Source organism: Pinus tabuliformis, chromosome 6, assembly GCF_031772625.1.
Source record: "Pinus tabuliformis cultivar Carrire ecotype Pingquan chromosome 6, CPIR1, whole genome shotgun sequence".
Taxonomy (NCBI): Eukaryota; Viridiplantae; Streptophyta; class Pinopsida; order Pinales; family Pinaceae; genus Pinus; species Pinus tabuliformis.
In genome coordinates, this window is record NC_142292.1 from 1,901,602,163 (window position 1) to 1,901,613,416 (window position 11,254).

General features: G+C 39.4%; 1 protein-coding gene across 1 annotated transcript in view; it reads right to left on the bottom strand.

The window, feature by feature from the left end:
- Positions 1-9,671, bottom strand: part of LOC149266791 (uncharacterized) — a 137,623-nt gene extending 127,952 nt beyond the window's left edge. Inside the window, exons 1-2 of the mRNA XM_089409109.1 lie at positions 9,302-9,671; positions 8,949-9,030 (exon numbers count right to left, since the gene is read on the bottom strand). Coding sequence (XP_089265235.1) covers positions 8,949-9,030; positions 9,302-9,537 — 318 coding nt within the window. The 5' untranslated portion in view covers positions 9,538-9,671. The remainder of the gene's footprint in view (positions 1-8,948; positions 9,031-9,301) is intronic.
- Between the last annotated feature and the right edge of the window lie 1,583 nt (positions 9,672-11,254).

The window sequence follows — 11,254 nt, forward strand, 5'->3', positions numbered from 1 at the left end:
ATTCGGGTGATAATTTCTGAGGCTACCTGTGAAGGAATTTTTGTCCTCCCATCAGGGCTAATTTGAGCACTATCTTACTTTTGACCTTCTGAGAGCTTTTTGATGCACAGATCTGCGAAATCTCTGACACAAGTGGCATTTAGGGCATCATTATTGCGGTCAGTTGGAGAATTGTTGACTGAGCGAATCGACCTTCTTGGGACCCCTTCTCCGTGGAATTAAATTGGCTAAATCTAAGGCATATTGGAACACATTCTAGGCATTATTCTATGTCCTATTCCAAGGCATACAAGAACTGATCTGTGGGTTACGTGATCCTCCTTTCTGAAAGAAAATTCATAAAGACCAATAAGGGGATCACACTGAAGCTTTTGGAGCCTATTCTGAACATTCAATTGTGAAGAATTTGGCATCTATACCTGGCACGTCTGAGGCACATCTCTGTAGCATTTTGGATGCTTATCTTATGTGAAAATATTTGCAGCCTCCCTGACTAGTAAAGCCTATTTAAAGGAGGTTGAAGGTCTGGATATTTTGGGCATATCACTTACATCTTTTGGATCTGATCTTCAATACAAAACTGTGCAAGAGGAAGTTTGTAATGGTCGAGGTCTTCTATACATCTGAATTCACTTGCTATCAATAGACCTGGTCATGATTCTCGGTCTCCCTTTTAGAGCAAAATAGCGGCATCTTCATAGACCTGGAGCAAAGTTTGTAACTAATTCAGGGCACGTTGACAGAGATTTATGTGCAGACTACAGAACAATTGAGCATAGGTTTAATGGTGTAAATAGGAGCTGAATGAACCTGCGAAACTTGAGCTTGCCAGAAGATCTATGATATTAATGAGATACGTTGTTGTAACTGTTGATGTCCTTGAAACTAACCAGACATGTGATGGAGCCCTTAAGACCTTTATAAGTATTGTAGAGTGCTGTTACAGCAATGGGCCATCAACCCTTAATTGAATTCAATCTTTTGGCCACAAACATTGTATGTTTGGTCTGATTATTGGCTCAGAAATAATTTAGTCCGCAAACTGCCAGGTGTGAACCAAGTGGGCATAAGGTGGATAGCTCATAGTACGTTGAGTGTGGATCCCACAATCAATGTCTCATTTGTTATATTAAAAAGGCAGGCTTAGCTTTGGAAACTATTTAAATAGCCCAGTTGATATTATGTGAGGTCAAATTTCCTTTATGTTAAACTGAGTGCAATTTGTTGAACAGTTTACAATTGTCAGTAACTTGGTTGGAGTATGATGGTTATCGAATTGTAGAATGCATCTTGGAATTGTTAGAATTATGAATTTATAGAAGTCATTATTGATCTAAAAATGAGAACTGGAAGAAGAATTGTGATCAGAATTACGAGACGGACCTTGTTGATATGATTACAGAGATTTGGTTTGATAAGAGTGACAGTGGTTAAAAAATATGCAGTATTGTGGCAATGTCATTGGAAAATAGCAGAGACTTATTGGCATGACTAGAGTGGTGTTAGGCCTCAAATTTTGCAGGGAGGCTTGGGCACATGTATTCCAAAGAACCCAGAAAGCGTTTTGGGAAATTCCACCCAGAAAATTTTTTATTAAAATAATTAATATTTTTTAATGGGCCCCTAAATCAAAACTTAGGAAATTAAAAACATTAATGGGTATTAATCTAATTGTGGGTGTAACTTCTAGAAGAAGACAAGGATCAAGCTACAATGAGCTTAGCCATTGATTAGTTTTTAATCTGGGTCATTGAATGTCAACGAGAAGATTATTTAAGGGAGCTTGAGGGTCATTTAAAGCACACTGAGAGATCAAGAGATCGAATTTCTAAAGTGAGAAGTTCTCAGAAGGAAATTCTGATCGAGTAGATTTCTTGCAGTGAGGGGCAGTGAGTATCCGGAAGAAGGAAGTTTTCCTAGGCCAGAGAGTACGAGGAAGAGAGAGGGCAGAACAACGTCCAGAGAGAGGTAGATGTTGGCCCACGCAGAGTTGACGTAGCGGTAGCACAGGCCTTAGAGGGAAATCGAATTCCTGCAGAGGAAATCAAGTTTCAGTAGCTGAGGTGTGAGACCAGGAGGCAGCGATTCAGATTTCTAGCCAGCAGAGGGTCTAGAGAAGGAGCAGTGTGATACCTAGCAGGGGTGATGCAGGAACTGTGTAGGAGTGACGCAGTTCTGTGTAGAGGCTACACAGAGGGTACGCAGAGGCTCCAATTCAACGTGATCAGACTCAAATTCTCCCGGTGAGAGCATTTCACCATTTGTTTTGTTCAGTTTCTCTCTGTATCGGATTGCTAGTTGAGCATCCAAGAATTGTACTCAAATCTACTACTACGTAATAATAAAACCCTCAGATCTGCTGCACCAGTTTTCCCGCATTGGATTTTTCCGAGGACATTTGTCCAAAAATAACGATGTCATTTGTGTTGTATTTTCTTTCTTGCTCAGTCTCTTGTTTCCGCATATTAATTAATTGAGTGAAAGCTACAGTGTATGTATTTCAATGCTTGTCGTAGGAAAATGCAAATAACGTGTTCATGTAAATCTAACAAGTAAGAGAAATATCATCAGTTGTTGTAGTAGAAATTCCGGTGTAGGAATTTTCACATGGTATCGAAGCTGCAGGTGGGTCAAGAAGAGCATAACCAGAGAAACCAGCTCTAAGCAGAAGAGGGAGATCGAAAAGTTGCGAGAGGCAGCAGTTCAAATACCCAGACTCCATAGGGGTTTGCACAGTCCTAGCCGGGAGAGCCGAATTTCGAGGCAATCTCTGTCTGAGTGAGTTGACAGAAAGAAGGGCTTCCACATCGAGATCTTGTCGTGGCAGAGGGAGCAGCACTAAAGCCTCAGTATGAGGAAGAGTTGGTGGGACGCAGTTTTTCTACAGGCCGTTTTGCTGGGCAAAAAGACGTCAAAAGTGAAGAGAAGCAATGTGAGGGAATTTTTTCCTCATAAGACTTCCCGCCAAGAAGTTGTTTTCTTACTGGCTGAGCAGCAGCAGTAAGAAGCAGAGAGGAGTAGTTCGACAGTCCTCGTGGCAGAGATGGCAACCAATGGATTGAGGGATCAGGATAGACTAGATGGAGCATCCAACTATGTCATCTGGAAGGCAAGGATGTCATTCCTTCTAGATGAGCATGCCCTCAAGACATATGTCGAAAACGTGGTGGTTGTACCTGTAGATGCAGATCCATTGAATAAGTACAGATCAAAAATGGAGAAGGCCAAGAGGATGATCCTTGACGGAGTGAAGGATCGTGTAGTGTCATGTTGCTAGCAAAGGAACTGCTAAGGAGATGTGGGATGCCTTGGCAATGCTATATCAAGGATCTTTCGAGCAACGGAAGATGTACTTGGAGTCGAAGCTGAGATTTGCTTAGATGCAGAAGGGAGAGAGTGTGGATCCATTCCTCACGAAGCTTAAGGAGACCCGTGATGAATTGTCTGCTGCGGGGCATACACCTTAGGATTCAAAGTTGGTTAGACTGGCCCTCAATTCTATCTCAGATGAGTGGAAAAACTTTGTCCAAAGTATCCTGGGCAGAGAAGCATTGCCAAAATGGGATGAGATGTGGGCAGCTCTAAAACAAGAGGAGCTAAGGAGAGACTTAGTCAAGGTTAAACTTGATGGAAGCAGCAACAGTGGGTCGAAGCCCAAGGAGGAGGAGGATAATGCAGCCCTTGCATCGAAGGGGCAGCAGGAGCAATGGAGACGTAAGAAGGACGTCTCGAAGATCAAGTGTTTCAGGTGTGGTGAGATGGGTCACTACGCTACTCGGTGTCCTCTCAAGAAGAAGGACAAGGATGAGAAGTACGATTCGAAGGTTGCGCCCGCGAAGATCGACGAGGAGGAGTTCGCAATGACAGCTGATATACCTCCAGGAGGGAGGTGGGCTGATTTAGAACTGTAGTTCGAAAGACAAACACATGGGCAAGAACCTTGAGGAGTCCACCTCTTGGATCAATACCTTTCTACGGGAGCCCAGTTTTGTGGTAGCAGGATGGACTAGTGTTGGATGGTGCCGAGGAGTGTCGGGGAGAGAGTAGCAGTGGCTAGGAGCGCCAGAGACTGAACAGCGCAGAGCAGAGTTGGAAGCAGTGCAGATAGCACATAGCAGAGGTCAGCAGTAGCACGGTAGATTCAGAGGGTCAACACAGAGACTAGCAGCAATCAGGATTCAACATTCACATGGTATCATACTGAACACAATTAGTTCAGTAATTTTGGATTTTTTCCATTGTTGATAGAGTAGCAGCAACAATTTGCAGTGCAGTGGCAGTTCGCAGTGGCAGTGCTAGCAACAGCACAAATGAAACACTTGAGAGGGAGTTGTAGTACGGATGCAGTGTTGACAATGGCAGTGTCAGTAGCAGTACAGTTGAAGCAACAGCGCAGTAGTTGGTGGACAGCATGTCAGACATCAACAGTGCAGAGGACGATGCTTTAGAGTCAAAGTAGTATGCAGCAGCGTATATTGCTAGAGCACATTCCTCGCTAAGAGGGAGTGTTTATTTGGGATAGCATCGGATGTGCTCTAGGCCTCAAATTTTGTAGGGAGGCTTGGGCACATGTATTCCAAAGAACCCAAAAAGCATTTTGGGAAATTCCACCCAGAAACAGTTTTATTAAAATAATTAATATTTTTTAATGGGCCCCTAAATCTAAACTTAGGAAATTAAAAATATTAATGGGTATTAATCTAATTGTGGGTGTAACTTCTAGAAGAAGACAAGGATCAAGCTAAAATAATCTCAGCCATTGATTTGCTTTTAATCTAGGTCGTTGAATGTCAACTAGAAGATTATTTAAGGGAGCTTAAGGGTCATTTTGAAAACGCACCGAGAGAGCAAGAGATCGAATTTCTAAAGTGAGAAGTTCTCAAGAGGAAATTCTAATCGAGTAGATTTCTTGCAGTGAGGGGCAGTGAGTATCTGGAAGAAGGAAGTTTTCCTGGGCTAGAGAGTACAAGGTAGAGAGAGGGAAAAACAACATCTAGAGAGAGGCAACCCACGCAGAGCTAACGCAGTGGCATCATAGGCCTTAGAGGGAAATCGAATTCCTACTGAAGAAGTCGAGTTTCAGTAGTCGGGAGCAGGGTGTGAGACCGAGAGGCAGAGATTCAGATTTTCTAGCCAGCAGAGGGTCCAGAGAAGGAGCAGCGTGATACCCAACAGGGGTGACGCAGGAACTGCGTGGGAGTGACGCAGTTCTGCGCAAAGGGTATGCAGAGGCTCCAGTTCAACGTGATCAGATTCAAATTCTCCCAGTGACAGGGTGAGAGCATTTCACCATTCGTTTTGTCCAGTTTCTCTCTGTATCGGATTGTTAGTTGAGCATCCAAGGATTGTACTCAAATTTACTACTGCATAATAATAAAACCCTCAATCTGCTGCAACGGTTTTCCCACATTGGGTTTTTTCGAGGACATTTGTCCAAAAATAATGGTGTCATTTGTGTTGTATTTTCTTTCTTGCTCAGTCTTTTGTTTCCGCATATTAATTAATTGAGTGAACACTGGAGTGTATGTATTTCAATATTTGTCGTAGGAAACTGCAAATAACTTGTTCATGTATATCTAACAAGTAGGAGAAATATCATCAGTTGCTGCAGTAGGAATCCGGAGTAGGAATTTTCACACATGTGAATGTATTGCAAAAGTTTGAATACTTAAGGTGATGATGTCTATGTTACAACTAGGGTTTGAGTAGGTTTTTTTCTACAGGTTGAGATGACGACCAGTTAGGGCTTGGGCAGAGGAAGAATTTTTTTTCGAGCAACTAGGGTTTGTCATGTTGTGTAGAAGCAGATTTGAGAAATGTTAGGGTTTGACGTGCAGATTGAATAGAGGGAGAGTTGATTGACAGAGATTGTATTGTAGTTTCTTGTATTGCAATTTCTTTTGTATTGATATCAAACACAGGTGGATCCAGTCTGAAAATTATGAAACGTGGTTTGTCATGGTGAGCTAAAGGTTGTAGCCTTCAAAGCAAGTGGTAGCTTGCTAAGCAGGGTGGCAAGGTTGTGCAAAGCCAGAGAGTGAAGTCTCCTTCAGGTCGAAGCCTGAGAACACTTCAAGGTGGCAGAGCTATCCTAGGACAAGTTGGAGCCTGTGCAGGGTGGTGTAGCATCCATCCAGTAGCAGTTGGAAAACCAGGGAGTTAGTACTTCCTTCAGGTCGGAGACTATAAACTCAGTCATCGAAGCATCCATCCAGTAGCAACTAGTAAACAAGGTGTTGGTGCACCTGTCAAGTTGTAGCCTGTAAACCAGGTGGTTGCATCCTCCCTCAGTTGTCGCTAAACATGACGGAAGTTGGAGCTTCCTATTGATGTACATTTTATTGAAGACAAATATTAAGAAGCGTTAGATGGTTTTTATCCTAGAGGGGTTTCCACCTAAAAATCTATGTCTATTGTCCTTATTGTTGTGCATTGTTGACTGGTGTTGATAATGTTAATGTTTATCTTAAGCTAATAACAATTAATGCTCTCTGAAGTTAAAAATATACTAATTGATAAGAAACATTGATTCACATGGCCTGAACATAATCAGCCCTGCCTCGTACGACCCTACTAGCAATCTCAGCCTCTCTCAAAGAAGACACGACCCTCTTGGAATCCTTGCAGCCCCAATAACTCGTCCCCTCTGTCTGCAGAAAAACTATAGAAGAATTCCTCCTAATCTCAAAAAAACTGGAAGAATACTAATGAAAGAAAATATTCACATATTCACTACTTCAACTATTGTTGAAACCCTCGCTGATGTCATTCTCAATAACCATGATCATGATCTCCAAGGTTGCCCATCGATTTTTTGTATAATTTCTCATTGAGAAATCAATGTCCAAGATCTATATCTGAAATGATCTAATCGATGTCTAAGATCACTTTGAAACTTTACTAGAAGTCTCTAGAGGAAAATCAACCATGTCTCAATTATTACTAATTAATTAATCTATTTTTTTAAGTTAGAAACTTAGAAAAATAATTAAAACTGATTAATTAACTTAATTAAGACATTTCCATTCAAAAAATAACTTGGACTTGGAGATATTTTTTGCGCTTGTGTTCCTAGCCTCACTGACACAACCTAAGGCTAGAACACCTATCTGAGCTACATCAACCAACATGCTACAGCCTACAGTTTTCAACTTCCAAAACAATTTTAATACCCTACTTTAGATTTCAACTTGAATGAAATACATGAATTTCTTCATATAGATTGCATCCAAATTTGGCCTTGACCAGCCTAGATCCATCTTAACTCCAGATCCACCAAGTGCCAAGAGGGATCAAATCTCTTTTCACTTTAAAAAGGGTTTGCAGCTCAAGAGATTTGATCCCTCTCAACACTTGGTAGATCCAGGGTTAAGATGAATCTAGGCTGGTTTAATTATTAATTATAATTATAATTATTAATGATAATTATAATTATAATTATTATTTTATTTTATTTTTATTTTAATGTAATTTAACCGAATCAAAATGTTTTATTAATAATTATAATTATTACTTTTTTATTATTCTTTTTAATTTTATTTTTATTTTTATGTAATTTGACCGAGTCAAAAGGTTTAACAGAATAGGATAGGACATTACAACATCTCTTCCATACTGGGCTGGAAAGCGCATGTCTGCACAATAATAGCCTGCAGCATGGTGAATACATGTAGCAGTTTTATGTTTTAGGTTTCAGCTTGGCACAAAGAAGAATTTTGTTGATTTTTGGACCACGAGACCTCCCTTCCTTTCCAACAGCATTATTACAGAGGTGAAGACAAAAGTGTGCAAAGAAATTAAGTATCCTCGTTGACTTTACTAATGAAGAGATATATAACGGCAGTTCCTGAGATTTCTTGCTGCCCATAGTATTTTGTCATGCTTGTAGTAAACGCATGTTAGTCTATAGTCCACCCAATTATTTCCCACATGACATAGGTGCTGCTTCCATCGTTTGTATGTCAAATATCATGCAAATTAAAAACACAAACTGAATGTCTCATATTCTTTGCCTGTCACTCCAGTTATCTCCCCACTGTAATCCAGCCATCACTTGAGAAAAAAAGGAGAACATTTAAAAGGGAAAATTCATGTATGTGCTATATGGTCCAGCAAATTTCCATGATACTGACCCTCTAAAATAACACTTTAAGCGTTGAAACCAAAAGACAGCACAAGACGTTATCCCCATACAGATCATGAGTAGCTCTGTACCACTTTAGGTCATAGAATCGATTTACTAAAGCAATATCTGGTCTTATCGGTAGGAATGTCAAGATTTTTCACACCAAACAACAGACATAAAAAATTTCCAACTTCCAAAAATTTGGACAAATTTGTACAAGTAGTTAAACTGGATAGTATTGTTCCAAAATAAGTAAACATTGCCTATATCATTATTGATTCTATTAGGAATTATATACAAAAGGTAAATTACCTAAAAAAAGTCAGTGAATTAATACAATTTGTTGAAAGTGCAAGCTAGGAAAACCAAGACCTTGAATCGGTTCAAGATGGGCTCTCCCCGTTCATGGTGATAGTAGGTTTAGGAAAAGAGCCTACTGTCACATGTTCTGAAAAGTGGATCTGACTATTTTGTTTCCAGGAACCAATTAACCACAGTATGAGTGAAAAATCCGAATTGTAAAAACTTAAAAGACTGTCTCCTTGACTACCATGCGTTGTGTTGATGAGACCTAACTGAAATATAATATTGTTGATATAATAGGACCTGATTAAAATACAGAATGTTAATATTCCACCTGCCACCCAACTACTTTCCTATATGATTTCTCAAAATTCTGCCCTGACATCTAATTTTGATCCCATGAGAACTTAAAGGGTTCAAAATATACATTCGCTCAAAGAAAGAAAGTAGCAGGATCTGTAAAATGGAAACTAACTAAGCAGTCTAACAACATGAAAAGAAGAAAGTAACTTCCACTTACGTGTCTATCATTTTTTGCATGAGATTGCCGATGGAAAAATCTATGGCACAAGATTATGGCTGTCGCAATGGTTACCTGGGAACTGAATCAACAATAGACAGTCAGGATCTCTGCACACAGCAAGACATAGAAGAGAGAGATAACTAAAGTCTATCTAGCACCTTGCAGTAAGAGTATAGTTGCAAGACCAGGATACTTATGAATTACGTATTCCAAATCATGAACCCAATTCAATTAATCGTCCACAGAACAATGACATAGTAAGATTTCTTTCTTAAGCTACATACACAACAACAAAGCACGCTTCATACCTGGAATTCAATTCATCAAATTTGGTGATAGATATTACTTACATGTTAAGTTTCATTCCAAGATCCTGAATAAAGGCACTATATGACCTCCGAAGGTATGTTTCCTCTCTCAAATCAATGCCATCCTTTCTTGAAGGGGAGTTCTCAATTTCTTCTCTATTAAAAGTCCATTCAGATATCGAATGATCAGGCTTCTCAAATTTTGCAGGTGCCATGGTGGATATTTCACCTCCACTAACCCCAACATTGGAAGGTTCCCCCAGAAATAAGTCTGCCATAACACTGTTCTCTCTTCCTTCTTTAGATGAGAAGCTCCGGTCTGAATTTTTGTGAATACGCTCTTGTGGTTTGTTTTATCCCAGAAGATTTATGAATTTTTTGAAGCACCACCACCAGTAAAGAGTCAGCCAGACTGCAGTTCCTGGGAACAATGATGGGAACAATATAGGTCACCAGCAATCACACGTTTATCTTCATATTTTCCTCTTTGGTAAAGACTATGAAATACATTAAGCTCATTTTAATCTTTGGCATGCTCCCAAGTCCTACCATCTGAGAAGCCTTCCACCCTCATGTTTGATTTGATATTTTTGACTTGGGATAGTTAAAGTACATGACAAATAACTGAAGCACTTAAGCACCAGGCTTGATGACCATAACAGTCAACTGTAAAAGTATACACAATTTTCACTTCAAATATAGATGAATAGTTTAACAAATGATACACATTTTGATGCAAAAGTAACATAAATGTAACTGAATAGTTTAACCACATGTATTAAACATGTCATTCAATCTTAATTGATAATCCGTGAAACAGTTCCTCCCATCTAAAAACTGATAATCAAATTTGAGTTACCGGACTCTTTGGGTCCAAATCGACTTCAGCCACTCGCTTTACTTTTCGAGAAAACCAAGTCGTGTCGTGTCAGATTGACTTGGGGAATCTATTGTCAAAGTTCTGGTTTATCACTATAGCAATTCGTTTAAAGTTAAAACTTCAACACTTCAGTCATCATCAGGGCAAAAAGAAAAATGGTAACAATATTGCAAGTGGACAAGGAGGGGAGAATATACAGAGTTGATTGGACGAAACATTAAATCAAATTTATTAAATAGAAGGGCAAGACAGATAAGCAAAATCTATATTGCAACAATGGCCAAGCAGACTCAGCTATCCAACTTTGTAAGACAGTTTGACTTGCCCGACTGGCAAAACAGATTGGCCATCTCTGTAAAAGACGGGAAAAGGTAGCACTCACTTTGCTTGTTTGTCAAATCCAATTCGACAGCAGACAAACAGCAGACCTGTCAGCTGTCCAAAATCCATGGTGTTCTGTAATATCTAATAGCATTTATGTATCTCCAAGGGTTAGCTTCATAAGTTGAACCATCAAACCAAGGCAAGTGACCAACCAGAGAGCCTGGTGCTCTGAGTAGTATTGAAATTGTGCATTGAAGTTCTCCTAAATTAAGCCCAGATGACTTTGAATAAAAGTAATTACAATATTGAAACTCAATAAGCTAAGTCCTTGGTGGATTATAAAAGATTGTTTCTGATTTAGAAATATAATTCAATAATAATAAAACTATACAAATTATCTGAATCGATAAGCTTCCATGAACAATGCAAATGCTAAAACTTACGCTCAAAATTCTCTGTCCAGTTCTTGACAAACTCTAATTCGTTAATATCGCATAAAGGGGCAGGCAAAAAACTAAGTAAAAAATAAAAACAGCATCAAATACAAATGGTAACAAATTTTTTGAAAAAACGGAGCCCGACTTTCAGGAGTGTCGTTATAGGAAAGAAAACGAATGCCGGCATTTTAATGGTGAAAATATTATATCCAAATGAAGTTATGGGCTAAAAATTGGAGTGTGCAACAAAATGAACAGCACATTACAGAGAACGTGCATATAAACAGAAAACACAATTTCGAAGAAGCAATGGAGATGAATAAATGCAATACAAAAGACAATGCTAAGCCAGGA